The sequence below is a fragment of the Phalangium opilio genome, unplaced genomic scaffold (genome assembly GCF_054372755.1).
Source record: "Phalangium opilio isolate 3A_F unplaced genomic scaffold, DU_Popi_V2 ptg000082l_1, whole genome shotgun sequence".
Lineage (NCBI taxonomy): Eukaryota > Metazoa > Arthropoda > Arachnida > Opiliones > Phalangiidae > Phalangium > Phalangium opilio.
In genome coordinates, this window is record NW_028324189.1 from 2,030,465 (window position 1) to 2,049,680 (window position 19,216).

General features: G+C 34.3%; 1 protein-coding gene and 4 pseudogenes across 3 annotated transcripts; all 5 read left to right on the forward strand.

The window, feature by feature from the left end:
- Positions 1-4,389: 4,389 nt before the first annotated feature.
- On the forward strand, positions 4,390-5,875 carry LOC149650837 (very long chain fatty acid elongase 6-like). Its single transcript, XM_089847490.1, has 2 exons — positions 4,390-4,828; positions 4,959-5,875. The coding sequence occupies exons 1-2, from the start codon at positions 4,533-4,535 to the stop codon at positions 5,566-5,568; spliced, it is 906 nt and encodes a 301-aa protein (XP_089703616.1). The 5' UTR covers positions 4,390-4,532; the 3' UTR covers positions 5,569-5,875.
- A 139-nt stretch (positions 5,876-6,014) lies between these two features.
- Positions 6,015-9,995, forward strand: LOC149650838 (very long chain fatty acid elongase 6 pseudogene; annotated as a pseudogene). 2 transcript variants are annotated; one of them, XR_016370984.1, is made up of 3 exons: positions 6,015-6,844; positions 7,955-8,891; positions 9,860-9,995. The product of XR_016370984.1 is annotated as a very long chain fatty acid elongase 6 pseudogene, transcript variant X2 (transcript). The 2 variants fall into 2 exon arrangements; XR_016370983.1 differs by having other exon boundaries at positions 7,955-9,995.
- Positions 9,996-12,362: 2,367 nt separating this feature from the next.
- LOC149650839 (very long chain fatty acid elongase 6 pseudogene) lies at positions 12,363-13,214 on the forward strand (annotated as a pseudogene).
- A 1,632-nt stretch (positions 13,215-14,846) lies between these two features.
- LOC149650840 (very long chain fatty acid elongase 6 pseudogene) lies at positions 14,847-17,105 on the forward strand (annotated as a pseudogene).
- A 794-nt stretch (positions 17,106-17,899) lies between these two features.
- On the forward strand, positions 17,900-18,760 carry LOC149650841 (very long chain fatty acid elongase 6 pseudogene; annotated as a pseudogene).
- The last annotated feature ends 456 nt before the right edge of the window (positions 18,761-19,216 follow it).

Below are 19,216 nucleotides of genomic sequence, written 5' to 3' on the forward strand. Positions count from 1 at the left end.
AAATTTAGCATACATTATGGACATGCATTTAGCAAAATATGGCCTATATTATGAACCTCTTTTAGTAAAATTTTGTCTATATTATGAACAAGAATTTAGTATAACATCCTGATTACACCCAATTAGTACATGCATAGACCTGTAATTAACTACACAGATTTTTACCGCAGTCAGTTCATAATACCCGAGAACCTCTAACTAAAAGTAATGAAATATATATTCATGTATGAATGAGGTAAAATTCCTGTTAATAAACCCATTCGATTCAGGAGTACGTGTAATTCTAGTTTATACTTTCAAAGCATGCGCGATGCACCTTCTTCATAGTAAATGTAATAATAACGTACTGGGACTTTTCCCCATTAGATTTACCGACCAACACGTTTCACGTTCGGGTTTGAAGCGCCAGTATACGGGGCCATAAGTCTGACATTGAAGTACAGTAAGTTTTAAAACCATATATATATATTTTTAGAAACATTTTGGGAACCCCCTTTTTTTCTGCTAGTGTTTTACTTTTTACGGTCTAAAAGAGCATATCACAAACTAATCGTTTTCTAGGGTAAAAAGTTTCCTCTAAAAATTATAACATTTTTTTTTAATATTATTTTGCTTTGGGGGGAGGGGGGTAAGAGGGTGACTTCGAAAGAGTGGCGCGTTTAATCAAATGGAACCCTTTTTTCTTTAGTTTCAAACAAACAGTTGTTAAAGAACGTCGTCCATCTTATTCCAAGGTACGTCCCGGACGGTGCATGTTCAAGTTACGGTGGTGCCATATTTTATTATTACTTGACAAGTTTCCAAGATGAAGCAATTGGCGCAATTTATACGGATATTGCAATGCAATTTTGCTTAAACGGTAAGTCTTTTAAGTTTATTCAACTCGTGATTATTTTTATTATTTTTAATTATTGCAAAGCGCGTGCAAAAATGCAATGCTTTTTTCTCTAGCTCGTGATTGTAGGAGGGTTTCTTTAAAAGTGTTTATTAACTTATGTCAGCAATCTGTCAACATGTAGCAATAATAAAGGGGTTTAGTTATTACGTAAATCGCTATTAAGGAAACTTTCTAGCTCCATTACAAATTACTTCATAGAAAACGGTTTAAACTATACTAATAATCATTAAAAGGCCTTGCAAGCACCAAATTTAAATTATAGACCATTTCGGAAATTATATACAGAGAAACCGACGCACAGGGGCAAGGCCGTTATTGGGGTATCCTCCCAACACCGAGAAGCACCGCTAGAGGCAGTGAGAGTTGGCTAACCTTCCGCGTGCAGTAAACTCGGGATCCGTATGGCGTCCCTTCTTGGCGGCTGGCGCAAGGGTGAAAATCCCGAGGGGCAGGTCACTCTGTGTAAACGGCTGTACCTTTCAATGTTCTAAATTGATTACGAGAAATCTTTAAAATCCCTGTCCTAGACAGTGCTAAAATGATTACGCTTAATCCGTAATCGGTGTGCAAGAACTTTGACGTTGATTAGCCCCTCGGAATACCCCAATGGCAACCTTGCCCCTGTGCGTTGGTTTCTCATTACCTAATTTCCGAATTAGTATATTGGAAATGAAATTGTGTAGTAATTCTATTGGTGTGCACTGGTATCTACTTTAGTCTCCAATGATTTTACTCCATGATGACTAATTATAATAGAAGCCAAAGGAATTTTAAACTTTTTTATTCGACACAATCCGAGTTATTTAACGCGACAGTCCATTAGCAGTCTAAAAACAAAATTTTTAGGACGTGTGAAGAATTTTAGAGTTTTCCTCAATAAACTTCATCATTATTACGTGATGCAGAAGCGATCACTAGAGCAAATGGCACTGATTAACCAACCTTGTATTTAGCGAAGTGACCAGCATCTCGCGAATGGGGTTCTATTACAAATTAAGGTTATAGGCGTAATTAGGTCCAAGAAAAAAAAAACACCAAAATTTCTGAGAGCTGATGAAGTTAAAAATGCCATGCTTCAACACCTTTTACATAGTTTCGCTTCGATGGAACTAACATGGTTTGTTTATTCATGTTTTTTTTTAAATTTTAAATCACTTGGGGTTTGGTAATGGACATGGTGGTATTGAGTACGATTTCATAAAATTTGCATTTTTGTGTAGTTTTTTTTATATAATATTTAATCAATCATAGATTCAATTGATTGAATTTTATATTTTAATTTGATTTCTGAAGGGGGTTGTTTAAACTCTAATATCTCGAGCTCTGTTTGAGGTAAGACCTAATTCTTGGCACAATTGGAAAGATTACGCCTTTCTCTATGACATCCTATAATGGTAACTAGACATCCTGAATTTTGTCTGCACTCTGATAAAATTAAAACTTTGCCGTCTCCAGCTCGGGTAATTGATTTGAGGCACAATAATTTAATACTATTAAATTAAGTTTAATTTATCGTTAGTATTGATAACCAAGTTAGAGTTATGACCTTTCAAAGTTGAAGTTCAGCAGGTTACAAGGGGGTCAAACATTTCTATTTGAAGTTCAATATGTGGAACACTAATTAATATAGTTTCAAGTATTTAGTTATGGCATTTCAAAGTTGAAGTTCAATATGTGGAACACTAATTAATATAGCTTCAAGTATTTAGTTATGACATTTCAAAGTTGAAGTTCAATATGTGGAACACTAATTAATATAGCTTCAAGTATTTAGCTATGACATTTCAAAGTTAAAGCTCAGCAGGTCACACGTAGGTCAAACGTTTCTATTCAAAGCTCATTAAATGGAACATTAATTAATACAGGCCCAAGTAATTAGTTTTATTTAATAGCGTACAATGTTAGCTAATAAAACCCAAAGCCAAGGGGATAGACAAAGAGGCGGAGCCTAAGAAAAATGAAAGTCAATGTTCAAGCAAATGAAACGCTCTTGGGATTAGATTAGGGGTTTTCCCATTTAACCAGAATTCCCATACAATCTTTCGTAATCCAAGAGATTTATTCTTGGTATTTTTGAGCAAAACAATTCTCAAAAAAGCAAACAGATTCACGAGGATTATTAAATCAACTTAAATAGAAATTGGAGATTAAGTTAAAAACAAAATTCCCCCATAGCAGATTTAGGTATTTATTTAAAAACAAAACCCAATAACGCGAATCGATCCATATTTTTCAGGAAAAAATAATACCTAAAACGCACGTTTTTAAAAATAAAAATGGTATAAAAATAAAAATTGGTGGCTACTTTTCCACGTTTTTGTCTCTCGAAATAAACTCTTTATAACAATTATCATTTAAGTTTAAAGGAAACAAAATTCGGGATATTTTTTTGATGATAAAACTCGTATTTAAATATTAAAAATTGATAATAACGTATTAATCGTATAGTTTTAAAAAACCCCTTAAGGTATGTACCATTTATCAAAATCAATAGAGGAAAAATGGTAAATTAAAAACTTGGTATTTAAAGAAAAAAAATCCAAGATTTATCTTGAAATGGTGAAATTTAGCCAAAATCTTGATTGGTGGGGGGGGGGGGGGTTGCGTAAGGACATTACGTTTTGTTTTCCACATGTGGAGTAATAACATTGGAGTGGAAATTAATTTCCCTAAAAGTATATTATGGCCAATAAGTAGGTACATTATATCAGAAGTGTATAATACTTTTTTCGAGAGAAGTGTACATCACAAAGAGGAGTAACATGATTCTTCCCATCTGAAGTTTGATGAGCAAACAAAAAGGGTGAGACTTGGAAGAATTATGTTACATAACTAAAGTATTAAGAGGTTACAGAGTGGCATCCTTCTTCTATTACCCCCTTCTGATTAAATCTATTCAAATTAATGGCCCTAATAATAAACTTAGGTTAGTATATATAATTTTCTTTGAGATTTCGAAATGGTTTTTGACCAACTTCATGTGGAACAATGTTTACCTCTTTTACCATCTAATTTCTCTAAAACCCCCGTTGCTCTAATATAATTAGTTAAGTGAGATTGTTAACCCCAATCCTTCCAATAAGTGTATGATTAATGACAAAAAAAATATTAAAATTTAAATAACCTTGAAAATTTATGTAATTTCAGGAGAGGGAAAACCACACTCGTCAAATTTGTGACTGGCGATACGAGCCAGTGATTTGATAGCTCGTTTGGTTCATTTTTTTTCTTGTTACCCAATTCATCACTCACTAACTCGAAGAAAAAAGAGGTGACCACGAACCCGTATCAAATAAACAAAGGGTTGCAATTAATCTAATCCAAATCATCCATCTAAAACATTGCTACATAAAAAACAACGGATTGACTGACGCAAATTGAACTATTTAGTTTGTGAAATACTAAAAAAAAAAAAAAACCAAACTCGACAACATATTCCGACATTATCGCAACCGAAATTTAAGTGTCTTTGTTTGGCAAAGACAAAAGAAAATCTCCCAGCAGATAATTTTTTATTTGTCGGTGTTAATCTATATTTAAACGTGGTCGTGGCTCCTTAACATACGCTTGGGTTGTGCCCTAAAGCTATTAATTTTAAAGTATTATATTTTTAATCGAGTTTTAATTAATTAAAATGAACGGGACTAAATTAGTGCGGTTTCCGTATTCACCGGAATACTCTTACGTTTTTGGATTCGAAGAGACCTTTGACCGTGATTCGACCCGGGTCTGGATGGAAGCTAATTGGTCCATAAGTCTTATGGTTGGAGTTTTGTACATATTCGGGGCTTTCGCCTTACGGAATTTCATGAGGACCAGAACGGCCTGGAAGTTAAACGGTGTCCTTATCATCTGGAACTGGGCATTGGCTATCTTCAGTATCGTTGGATTTGTCAGGACGTTCCCGGAGTTCTTTCACGTTATAAGCAGGTATGATTCTTTGCCCTAGATTGTAAATTGGCGATAGTAATATAACTTCCAAAATTGAACCAATGTAATATCTTAACTCAACAACAAGGTGGTCTAACACTACGCCTAATTTTCCAAATATTTCTTTTAGGTATGGCTACCACTTTTCGGTTTGCAATCGAAGTTACGCGGACATTAACGTCATCACTGCCTTCTGGGGTTTCCTGTTTTCGGCTTCAAAGGTCCCGGAGTTACTGGACACCGCCTTTGTCATTCTTCGCAAACGCAACTTGATTTTCTTGCACTGGTTCCATCATTTCTTGACCTTGGTACTTAGCTGGTACATTTACTCCGATCACCCGGCTATGGGTCGTTGGATCATGGTCATGAACTACGCCGTACATAGCGTCATGTATTCGTATTACGCCTTAAGAGCCATGAACTTCCGGCCACCCAAATGGGTCAGTATGATGGTGACCACGATTCAGATTGTTCAAATGATGTTAGGCTTAGCGGCTAGCGTTTATTCCGCCGCCATGCTCTTAACTGGGAACAAGTGTGGACTGTCCAATGACGTATCGTTTTTCTTGTTGTTCGTTTATTCTTCGTATTTTTTCCTATTCGTCAATTTCTTCTTGAAGGCTTACGTCACGTCAGCGAAAAAAAGCGTCATGCGCAAAGTGTCACGTGATAATAATGATAGAACTGTTGATAGTTGTATTAACAATAATCATCATAAAATTTCGCATAAATTAGATTAAATAAATAATTAATATATTGGTAATTGTTAAATGGGGAAAAAATTGTTACACGTTTCTTATGTCTATGTTAGAAAGAAGAAAGGTTAAAATATACGTCATGGATATTAGAAATATATCATAGAATAATCAATCCTCTCTCCCTCTCTCTATGGAAAAGTATATTCTAATGTTTCAATTATCACGTGCTTTTTTTTAAGTTAATTTAGGACAAATCCTAGAATGAGTCATCACGCGTTTTGAAGTAATTTTTAGTTTGTTAATTAACATTAAATATAATAGTTAATGCCATTAAAATATATTTAAAATTTATAAAAGAAAACTGATCATTTATTTTACGATTTATTTTCTAGTTCGTTTAATTTCAAAATTAGTCCCATTTATTTTAAAGAGGAAAAAATAAAATAAATATTAAGAAAAATTAATAAGAAGTTACTCATTTTTACGCTTTGATTGAGAAATTTTTCGCCTATTTGAGATGCATGCCCAAGTTAGGTTACCATGTGGAACGAGTAGCCTCCATCTTTTTTTTTCCTTAAAATTAAATATGTCATCTTCCCTTTAACAAAAAAACCTCTTAAAAATAGAACCAATAAAAAAGTATTTCCTCAGATTACAGCACCAGTGACGTCATTTTATCGATAAAACAATGTAAAAAAATAGATAAAGAACAGAAAAAGGTTGGTTAATTATTAAGCGATTACAAAGAAAATATTGTAAGGAATAGTAACTTGTATTACAGGCGGCTTATACGCCTGCGATTTATGTCTGTCTTTTAATCCTAATTAATAACTTTTGGGTTTTGGGAACGAATTAGAAAAAACAGTTTGGCTACACATCATTCATTCTAAATACTGTTTAAATTTAATTTGAATATGTTTATTAGTTACTTAGAAAAAAGAGCATATGCGAAGTCAGTCAGTAGAGCAGGTAGATGTATTTATTCGTTGGCAATATTTGATTCCTTACTCTATTTTCTTACGTTGCTAAAAATTACAGACGCGATAGATGTTAATCTCTAGAAAGGAAATGTTAAGATATCCAAGGTCTAAATTGAAGAGGTACGATTTTTAAGCCTTTAGACTCTACCACGATATTGGCCATCCATTTTTCAACGAGCTTTCAAAGTGTACGGTGATTATGTGACTTACAAAGATAAGAAATTATCAACGCTGTATTACGTTTCACAGGCGTATAAAACGTGGACATTCGCTATAGACTTTACCGGTATAATTCTAAAACTTAAACCCCTTAAAAAGCATCTTAGAACTCAACTAAGGTAAGTAATAATAAAATACTATTTTTAATTTGACCTTTACAATTTCTCTAATGATGAAATCTCGACCTATAATTATAGTATAATGGGGGGGTTATGTGTTTGACTGTATTATACCCTAAGGAAAGTTAATTTTTAATTGAGGAAAATACCAATATAAATTTAAAGAAAAAAATGGTGATTTAAATAATTGTTACCGTAAAATTGCTTTTTAAGTATTTATTAATCATCTTGAATTACTGCTTTAGTAACAGGAAAATAGTTTAAGTATCTAACACATCAAGGTTTGGGTAGGTAACCAGTACCTTAATTAACATAAACGAACACCATTATCAAGTTTAATGTGAAACAAAAAAAAAAGAAAGACAAAATGCGCCTGCGCCAATGTGTACTCAGGTTTATTATAGTAAAGGTATATATAGGTATAGGTATAAATTATTTTAACGAGCCTTATCTAGCAAAACGTATGGTTTCTAACAATCCCACCTGAGTTACCTATCGTCTGTATTGCAGGCGTGTTTTAAAAATCTGAACGAGAGATTTTAAAAAGAGTTATAATAAAACCAAGGTAAAGTAATTCAACTATTTGATAAAGAATTCTCTTTTTAAAGAGAGTATAAACTTAAAACCCAATATTATTAATTTTGTCACTCTGTTTAACAGGTGTGTTAGGGAAAAATAACCAGAACTAGTTGGCAGTTGTTTTTTTAAGCAACTTGCTTTATACTCCCTTTATCTCCATATCGTTTTCTATTTTATCAAACGGGCTGAGAGAAACTAGAATTCGTATCTTAATTTTGCAATATATTAAATGATATCTATTGTAAATCTATTTCCTACTCTATATCGGAAATGTATTGATACCAGGAAGAGCGTTGTATTTCCACTGACATCTGATAATACTGTAGTATACATAATTTACTTAAATAACGTCATCCTCGTTAGACTGTGAAACAGTGTATCATTAAGAAAGTTAACGCAACAACGTTGCTACGTTTTTTATTTAAGTCGTAAATATTAAATAGATTTAATGAAATATGATATTGTATCCCCGGAAATTGAGTAACGGTTGCTATAAACATTAATCTATTTGATCTGTTTACCACGCCACAGATACCGCGTTACTTCCGGTTGAACAAACAAACATTGAAGCATCCTTATTGGCGTAAACATCGGAAATCCAACGACGTTCAAGATGAAAGCTTTCCCTTATTCGCCCAACTACTCATTCGTCCTAAACTTCGAGGACAAATTCGACATCCCCGGTCATCAAAATTGGATGCGAGAAAACTGGACACTGAGTATAGCCTTCGGTGTCATCTACGTCATATTCATCTTCGCCTTGAAACGATGGATGGAGACACGCCCTCCTTATCAATTACGTCACTTTCTGGTGGTTTGGAACGCCGGTCTGGCCGTTTTCAGTATTACAGCCGCGTACAGGACGCTACCAGAGTTCATCCACGTTTTGACGCATTACGGCTACCATTTTTCCGTCTGCAATAGAAGCTACATGGTCAGCAATCCAGTGACGTCGTGTTGGGCGTGGTATTTCATCTTGTCCAAAGTCCCCGAATTAGGGGACACCTTGTTCGTTATTCTACGCAAGCAAAAGTTAATTTTCTTGCATTGGTTTCATCACTTTTTGACTCTGATAGTCAGTTGGTACGTTTTCGACGAACAACCCGGTATGGCACGTTGGGTCATTGTGATGAACTACACCGTACACGCCGTTATGTATTCGTATTACGCGTTACGCGCTCTCAGATTTAAAATACCCAGGTCATTGGCCATGTGTATCACTGTTTCGCAAATATTACAGATGTTTATGGGTTTCTTCGCTAGTGTTTACTCTATGGTCATGATCTATGGTAAACAACAATGTCACGTCTCGAAAGGAAATGCCTTGGCCTTCTTTTTCCTGTATTCCGCCTTTTTGGCACTTTTCCTCAATTTCTTCGTCAAATCTTACTTTTCATCGACGAAATCGCCAAGGTCAGATGATTTAAATGCCAAAAAGAAGTTGGGCTAATAAGCGCCATTACTAAGTGTAAGACTTCTTTGTTTCATTTTACATAATATCTCAGAGTTAAGCCTCACTGATTTCTTCCTAACCTTTAGGGTCAAAGTTTTAGAACCTAAGTTTTGGAAGACTATTTTAAAGGTCCCTGATCTTTCGGGAATATTTTCAAATTTCGTTGACCTTTCGGGACTATTATAAAATTCCGTTGACCTTTCGGAACTATTATAAAATTCCGTTGACCTTTCGGAACTATTATAAAATTCCGTTGACCTTTCGGAACTATTATAAAATTCCGTTGACCTTTCGGAACTATTATAAAATTCCGTTGACCTTTCGGGACTATTATCAAATTTCGTTGACCTTTCGGGCTTATTTACAAATTTCCCTGATCTTTTAAGCTTATTTACAAATTTCCCTGACCTTTTAAGCTTATTTACAAATTTCTCTGACCTTTTAAGCTTATTTACAAATTTCCCTGACCTTTTAAGCTTATTTACAAATTTCCCTGACCTTTTAAGCTTATTTACAAATTTTTCTGACCTTTCAGGACTATTTTCTAATATCCCTGATCTTTCGGGCTTATTTACAAATTTCCCTGATCTTTCGGGGTTATTTACAAATTTCCCTGATCTTTCGGGCTTATTTACAAATTTCCCTGATCTTTCGGGCTTATTTACAAATTTCCCTGACCTTTCGGGCTTGTTTACAAATTTCCCTGATCTTTTGAGCTTATTTACAAATTTCCCTGACCTTTTAAGCTTATTTACAAATTTTTCTGACCTTTCAGGACTATTTTTAAATATCCCTGACCTTTCTATCACCTAATTTCCCTGACTTATCAGTCCTATTTTCAAATTGACCTGATCATCCAGCCTTTCTATTCATATTTGCCTGATATTTCAAATTCCCCGAGTCTGTGTCAGCCTTATTTAGAACTTTGTTTCTTTTACGAAATTGAATTTAATCATTTCTTTTCCGGCAATTTTCTTTTGCAGATTACTTCTTTAAATACGAAATTAAAAGTCGATTTAACGCTACAATGAACAATTATCGAGAACTGTTTCTATTACTAAAATTATAGCCATATGCGTGGCTAAATGGAGTGTAACTTGCGTGTTATTATTTAAACAATTAAATAAAATTATTGAAAACTAATTTAGGCAATTATTCGGAATTTAACAAATTAATTGGATTTTAAATGCAATAATTTAAAATTGATTTCAGAGAGGGGATAAATCTGGGCCAATACCGAGGTGGATAATGCATATCATTATAGCCCCAAAATAAAACCATTACTCTGCGATGTTTTATAGGCCGATTTTGATCATTGTAGCACTATGAAAAATAATGCTTTTAAATATTAAACCGTACGTAATTTGTGTAAAACACGTACAGGTAGAAGGTGCATCTTGTACAGCGTATACTCCCCCATTAAATTCCAAACTGACTTCGTATACATAGTTTTCAGACTAGGAGTTTTGATACCATTTACACCAGGAGCCCGCGCTACTTGGCTGACAAAATGTATTCATTACATTGCGAAATATCAAGGTTCATACAACCTCTGGGAAACCGATTACCAGGATATTTCCAGGTGCAAGGCCACCTAGTAACTGTGGGAGTGGGGTTTTTTTTGTGAATAAAAACTATGGTATTAGTTGGAGCAAACCCTTCAGGGCAAACCTAACAAATTTACCTAAATTTTACTAAAATTAAAAAATTATAAATTTCCCTAAATTTTACTAAAAAACATAAATTTCCCTGAATTTTACTAAAAGTTATTAATTTCCCTGAATTTTACTAAAAGTTATTAATTTCCCTGAATTTTACTAAAAGTTATAAATTTCCCTGAATTTTACTAAAAGTTATAAATTTCCCTGAGTTTTACTAAAAAACATAACTTTCCATGAATTTTTAGTCAACAATCTATTTTCCCGACTTCTCCAGGTTTGTATGAACCCTGAATTTCTTGTCAATTTGTTTCTCTGACTTCTCCAGGTTCGTATAAAATTAAAAAATTCTAAATTTCCCTGATTTTTTAGCCAACAATTCCCTGACTTCTCCAGGTTTATATAAACCCTGAATATTTAGTCAACAATTTATTTCCCTGACTTCTCCAGGTTTGTATGAACCCTGAACTTCTAGCCAACAATTTATTTCCCTGACTTCTCCAGGTTTGTACGAACCCTGAATTTATTAACCCTATAATCCTTGAATGTCCTCCTCCCCTCTTCCTCTTAAGCCTAAACCACGTGCAAGGAAATAAACCTCTTGCAAGTATAATTACGTCACGCGCAATCACGTCCGGAAGCAAACAAAAGAAAACCAATAATCACGCGCACCGATAAATTCCAAATTCCTAATCAAACTTAATCGTAAAAAAATCCAAGCCGGGGCGATCTCGACACGATCACTGTGTACAAGTAATCTGTCTAGAAAGTAATTCAGGCGAACCAGGACAAAAAGGCTGGTAATTTACAATCTTAAAAGTCCCTTAAGTTCCCCAAAAACGCAAAGTGTATCATTATAAACAAATCGCTCTAACGTATTATTTCCTGATCTTAACCAAGCGGATAATTTCTCTAAACCTCGTTAACTGATTTTTATTTTTTTTTTTTTTTTTTAAAAAGAGGGTTTGCAAACTTACAAGGGAAGTAAACCCCAAAGAAGAACCAGTTTTACCAAGAAACCTTAGAGTATTTTAATAATGAAACGCGATAAATTTTATAAGAAAAATCACGCAATATTTGTCTAGAATTTTCATAGAACGGGAAAAGCCCATAAAGGTAAAATGGGCGTTACTACCTGTGTGGTTAACTAAAAAGTCAACCTGTACTTTATAGTAACTCCAACTACAAATCCCGCTCTCCTCCACAAACGAGAGTGGATCATTTACTCGAGTTTAACCACGGATAGGTACACGCGGGAAATTTTTCACCGTTTTTTTTTTACTTTACTTTACTTTAATTTTGTTTTTAAATAATATTTTATCTGCATTTATTAATTAATGGTAACCATAAATATCGCTAATTAATCGGTATTAGTATCGATATCGCGATAAGATAATCGATTATTTAGTAATCGAGGAAAAAGAGAACATTAATAGTGACAGTGAAATATTGGACTGCTTGAAATTCCACGGATTTTTTGAAAGTATTAAATCGATTGTGAAAAAATGTATGGGATTTCTATACGGTAGAAAAAAAAATTGATTTGAATGCTAATTTTTGGTTTTACTTTATCAGAAATCGAGATCACGTGGTCATCAATTGATTATTTAAAACCATAAGCGGAAAATCGCGAAAAAGTGAGTCAAAATTTTAAACTAATTAATTTATAAATCAATTTCTTTTGAATATTATTTGAAAATCAAACAAAATATCTTTTTGATTATTTCTCTCAAGCTAACGAAATCCATTTGTTAAAATCCATAAAAAATCCCCCCTCCACTAAATTGAGGACAAATAATCCCTAATTATTAAAAGTTAACAAGAATCGATGACTGTCGAAAGTCAAAACATATCTTGGAATGACCCAATCACTTTCCCATTTTCACCAAATTATTCCTTCATCCTTCCAATGGAATTGAACTTTGACAAAGAACATAAACGGAAATGGATGGAACGTAACTGGAGTATTTGTATCTACTTAAGCCTAATTTACGTCATATTCTCATTCACGGTCCAACATTTAATGAAATGTCGTAAACCATTCGAAGTCCGACGTACCCTTCTAATATGGAACGTCATATTATCGTGCTTCAGTTTTATCGGGGCCTATCGAACATTACCGGAACTTACCCACGTGCTAAGTAACTACGGTATTCATTACTCGATATGCGATCGAAGTTATATCGAAATGGATAAAATATCCGGTTTTTGGGCGTGGATTTTTACATTGTCAAAATCCCTAGAGCTTTTCGATACGGTTTTTATCGTCTTACGTAAGCAAAAATTGATTTTCTTGCATTGGTCCCATCATATTTCGGCTTTGGTAACTAGTTGGTATATTTATTCTGACCATCCCGCTATGGGTCGTTGGATGATGACCACTAATTACTCGGTACACGCGGTAATGTACGCGTATTACGCCTGTAGAGCGGCTAAAATTAAATTACCCAGGTTTATAGCTATGATAATTACTTCTTTACAAATTATTCAAATGATTATTTGTTTCACGGCCAGTCTTTACACTTTTGTTATGAAAGTTGGTGGTTACGAATGCGGAATTTCTTGGAATTCCGCCTTAACCGTTTTCGCGGTTTATGGCACATTTTTCGGACTGTTTGTTAGACTATTTGTTATTAATTATTTGAGTAACTCTCAGAAAAATACCCAAAAGTTGGACTAAAACCAGCTAATAGAGTTTAATAAACTTACGGGGGAAAACGTGTGTTGCACTTTAATTTCATAAAATTTAATTTTCGCAAGAACTTGTACGTGTCAAGCCAGTTTTGAAAATATTAAAATTGCGTAATTATTGTCGCGTCACCCTGACGTTTTACCGCACTTTTATCCCTCGTAAACTTCGTAAGAAACGGTACATGCTCCCTAAATTACACTGGTACACGTTACGTTTGAGTTAAAGGTTCTATGGTGTGTTCTACACTGCAGATAGCGTGCACTAAGAGGGAGACATTTAACTGTTTACTGCGCTTCATGATTGCTAGCAAATTGTTATTAGAACATCCCACTGAATCGAACAGATCTACAATCTTTTCAAGTAGATAGCGGTTGAGTTTTACTTTCAAATGACTATCAACACTTGCCTGTAACACTATCTTCTATATCTCAATGCATTTTGACACAAAATACTACTTTGTTACACATATTGAATGTTTAAAAATTTGAATGTTTATGTTTGCAATGTTGATTTTTTACTCTTTGTTGATGTTAACTATTATTAAAAACATTTGGGCAATTTCTGATTATCCAAATAATAAAATTTTGATTTTCTTTTCCCAACTTGAATCACTTATTATTTCTAACTTTAATAAAAGGGACCATAAGTTCATAAGATATGTTCACCATAAGTTTGTCACTGGTAACTTAGAAACTGGAGCTTGTCGTGAAGTGAGTGAGGTATAGGTCATAGATTCGAGGTGAGGCGCTGTCAAAGGCTAAATAGGAAGATGGACTGCAAAATAAGAGTGTATTATTTATGGAACATATCTTTTAAACTTATGAAGGGACCAATTAACTAGAAAACGAATGTCCTTGAAGATAAAAATACTTGCAATAAATAATTGCGGTAACCTCGACTACATAAGATACTGCAATTACTTGATTAAATACAAAGATAATATACCAAATTCCCCATGTTTTCTTTGCAGAACAATAGGAAGGACAATTTTCTCGTAATTTAACAAGGAAAAAATATGATACTAATCCTCTATGCAGTCCTTAACATTCACTGCCAATCTTTCTTTGTCAAATAGTCATGAATTAAAATTTTACTCAGAATTCTTTCCTATAATGGTTTTTTAATACATACAGGGTGCTATAAAAAGTATAGTAGGGAACGAAGTCCAGTGGGTTATTTCAAGTCAAAAATGTTCAATGATATCTTGTCACAATTTACGATTGATGACCCCTAGCCCCTTGATGAAATTAGAGTTGTGTTCAAGTAAAACACTCCAATCTTAACTTGTAAACAGTGACCCTTAGGGCTAAATAATAATTATCATTGAACATTTTCGACTCAAATTCGCCCAATGTACTTCGGTCCTAACACCCTGTATAATCTAAGAGCACCAGTGAAAAAAGTGGTATTTAAAAAAAAAATTAACATTGAACAAATAAATTTTCTTTTCACGCGTAGGTCTTTATTGAGGAAATATGATAAAAAATAAACCTAGTATTTATTTTTCCCGTGCAAAGGTTTAATAAATAATATTTAAGTCAATTTACGACTTATTTTTTTAAACAAAGTATATTATATTTTACCACCTTCCCTAACTTATATCATATTTCGTCCATCACCATGGAGCAATATTATAAGAGACAAAGGGTTAATTTGCATATTTCATTGGGGAAATTCAAACCCATACCAATAGGTATCCTCCTTGTGGATAAAAATGCTGGAATTAATTTAATGTTTGGCCAATTTTGACCCAAAATATTCATTGAAACAGGAAATAAATAAATAAAAAAGTTAATCATTTCGAATGCAAAATCATTGAAGGGGTAAAGACAATGATATCAGCGATACTACCACTACCACCAGTGAAAGCAATAAAATAATATGATTAGTAAAGCCACTCCCTATTTTTTCCGTGTCGTTTAAAATTCAAATTGATTTTGCTTTTGAGAAAATTTATAAAAATTTATTTCGGAATTGAATTTCAAATAGATAAACGTCGTCGATTCAAGTCGAGTGTGCGCCAGTACGTTTTATTTCTTGGGCGACGCAGTTGCGGCAAGTTATTTGGCAAAATCTTTTTACCTATTACGTGCGAATTAAAACTTAATTAATTTTAAATCAATTTAAATAACGAGCCAATAATGTTTTTGGACATTATTAGTATTCAAAAACCAGTTTTGTCTGAAAATTATCGCAACCTTGAAGGTTGACGTTTTCTATGGTGTAATTTAATTATATACTTAACGCCGCCAATTTTTGATTAGACGTTCATTCGGTGTTCGCCGAGCTAACCAACGACAAGTGTGTTACGAGTGGTTAAAGGGGTAAGTTTCGAAAAATAATTTTGAAATATTTCAATTTGGTAATTTCGTTTATCGATTTACACGTTTTTGTCGTGAAATATTTCGAGATCTATAAACCTCTTGAACTATACAGATCGAGGGGTTAATCACTCGAAATAGTTTTTATAGTGGAGATGTATCACGCCTTATCAATGAATACGTTCAATTTTAAGTAGTAATTTCCCCCTTGGCGTTACGAGGACTTAAGGAATTTAGTAGGAGTACAAACTTAAGTAGCAATGATCAATAGACAAATTCGTTTATTACAAACAGAGAAACCAATGTTCACACAGGGGTGAGGCCGATATTGGGGTATCCTCCCTCTCACCAAGAAGCTCTACCAGAGGTAGTGCGAGTTGGCTAGCATCCCCCTTGTGTGTTTGTTGGTTTCTCTGTTTGTAATAAACTAATTTGTTTATGATGGAGGAACATAACATTATAGTTTGCGTTTATTGTAAGCTATGGAAAATTGGGAAAACAAAATAACCCTTGTTTTTAGTGTTAGCTGACTTTCCTTTTAAATAAATAAGGTAGTAGTTACGACCTTAAGAACGGAATAATTAATTTGTTACTCTACCAAGAAAAAGCGCTCGATTTACAATTTTCACGGTAGATTTGGTTGTTTTTTCTTCATTAATGTATCGAATCCTTTTAATTTTTAGGAAATCATTTGAAGAACGAAATGAGCGTTGAAAACCATTCGCTATTTCGACATGGCGAGAACATCACCTTCGAAGGTTCTCCCAAATACGCCTACATATTTTCCTTCGAGGAAAATTTCGACCAATCATGGTCACGTGGATGGATGATCCGAAACTGGACCGTGTCCTTTATTCTGGCTGCTATGTACTTATCGGTTGTCTTTGGAGGACCAATTCTGATGAACAGTCGTAAACCGTTACGTTTAAAAGGTCCGCTAATGTTGTGGAACTTTGGACTGGCCATATTTAGCGCCATGGCGGCTTTTCGCCTTTACCCCGAATTTTTCCACGTATTACATCAAAAAGGCTTTCACGGCTCGGTTTGCGATAATCGCACCTTTGAAACCAATAAAATAAGCGCATTTTGGTATTGGTTATTTATATTATCAAAGGGCCCGGAGTTATTAGACACCGTGTTTATCGTATTACGAAAAAGGAAGTTATTATTCCTGCATTATTTTCATCATTGTACCACTTTGGTTTTCACCTGGTACATTTACCAGGAACACGCCGCCATCGGAAGATGGTTCTCTTTCATGAATTTGGTGGTACATAGCGTCATGTACGCGTACTTCGGTTTACGCGTTGTAAACGTTAAGATCCCGCGGTTTATCGCTATGTTAATAACCACGTCGCAAATTGCGCAAATGGTCTTGGGTACCGTCGTTAGTTTTTACGCTTACTCTATGCTGTTTATCGGTTCCAAATGCGCCATTACCGAAACGGGGGGTCGAAGCGCCGTTCTCATTTATGGGGTTCATTTTATTTTGTTTGTAAAGCTATTTACGGAATCTTATCTGATTAAGAGTAAGAAAAGTTCTGTTAAATCCGACTAAAACGCATGGTTTTTGAATTTGTTTTTATGTTTTTGTGATATTATTTGTATTAGCACCTAGCATTATATTATATCATGATGAAATAACTTTAATTTTATCAATAAATATCTTATTTTACTATGACTAATGTATTATGACGTTTCATCATTTCATTACCATTAGGTTTTACGGGCGCCCATACTGAACCTCTGTATTGTAGGAATTGCAGACCTAATTCCTTCGTAACTCGTGTAATATTGTAATTCATTTAACTTACTAGCTATAATTTCGCAAGGAAAATATGAAGCTATTAAATTTTATAACCTACACAAATTGAGCATAATTTGCAGGCCTAATATTACTTTCACAAATAAATAAACATTAATGGAACTAATTATTCCACGTTGTTATTGAGAAAATATCAACATCTCTCTCTGGAATAAATTTACCTTCATCATGGCAGGATGAAGGGGCTGTCCGACCCCCTCTCCTTTTTTACAAACACCTGCTATGCTAAGGCCCTATGAGGAAGATTTTCATTTGTCCCACGGTCCGACAAAACCCCTTTAAGTATGGATGTCACAATTTCTTTTCATATAAGCCTTTTTTCTTTGAAATAAACCCAAGTGTTTCCTAGTTATTGGTATTTGACGTAAGTGAAAAACCACGATATTCATAAAAATGTTGAAATGTTTGAAATTTCGTTAGTATATTTCATCAATAAGGTGGTAAATTATTAATTAGTTTGGAATTAAAAACAAAATCATGAAAGGGACTTTTAAGAAGTTTCTTCAATCGATCACAAATTTCGAACGATGGTCGAACCAAGTGGTCCTTCGAGTTACTTTCTGGTACGCGCTCTCAACGAGGCCGAATTGAAACGCTTTCCGAATTACTACCATATCTTCAGCTTCGAGGAGAATTTCAATCCGTTAGCCGCCCAAACATGGATGAATCGTAATTTTACATGGAGCATTTATTTGGCCATCGTTTATATCGGCGCCGTTTTTGGTCTACGAGAATGGATGCGCAACCGTCCCCCATTGAATGTCACCCGCTTAATGGTTTACTGGAATTTTGGACTATCCATCTTCAGCTTCTTGGTGTTGGTTCGATGTTTCCCCGAATTTCTTTATGTCTTACAAAACCGCGGATACTACCACACTGTCTGTAGCAAGGACGGTAATCAAACTCACAAGATCGTTGCCTTCTGGTACTGGTTGGTGGTGATATCTAAAGCGTTCGAACTAATGGACACCTTATTCCTGGTCATGCGTAAGAGAAAATTGCTCGTTTTGCATTGGTTTCATCATTCGGTTACTCTGGTCTTCACTTGTTACTTGTACGACCAACAAGCGGCTTTGGGACGGTGGTTTACCGTCATGAATATGTCGATCCATACAGTCATGTACGCCTATTTCGCGCTTATGTCTTTAAAGGTGAAAATACCACGACCAATAGCAATGGCGATTACCATCAGTCAAATAACTCAAATGATGATCGGAGCCTACGCTAGTTTTTACGTTTTCGCCATAACTTTAAAAGGGGAAAGTTGCGAAGTTTCCCAAACGTGCGCCACATTAGCAGTTTTAATGTATTTGGTACATTTTTATTTATTTATTAAGCTATTTGCCGATTCCTATCTTAGTAAGAAACCCGTTGTCAAACACGATTAGGACTTAAAAATATGTTGAATTATTGTTAATCACGATGTTAATTTAAAACTGTACCTAGGGATTCTCTTTATCGAAATAAACTTAATTTTCTTACGCAAGTGGTATTAATTTCAATATTAATATGTTTTGAACCTAACCCCGGCCGAATGAGCCCATAAACCGAGATAGAAACATAAAATTTTAACTTACTAACTTACCAGTCAATTTCCTCATGATGATGTCATAAATAAGCATGGGTTATCCAAAATAATGATGATAAACGCGCACATAAAGACTGATTCGAACCACGTGTTCGAACTGACACACATGAAGCACCATTTTGATAGTTGTCTATTTCCGATCACCTTAAAATTTTAATTTGACAGTTTCGACACACCAAGGCTTAGCGTCTTAAATTTTTAATTTCTTCGCCGGAGAAAGAATCGACGAATTTCCTCTGGATATTTTTTGATAAAA

Bases quoted from the DNA above. Each gene is read 5' to 3' on its own strand.
- LOC149650837 (XM_089847490.1), top strand. From the start codon at position 4,533: ATGAACGGGACTAAATTAGTGCGGTTTCCGTATTCACCGGAATACTCT. The intron at 4,829-4,958 runs GTATGATTCTTT...TATTTCTTTTAG, and splicing joins TTCTTTCACGTTATAAGCAG to GTATGGCTACCACTTTTCGG.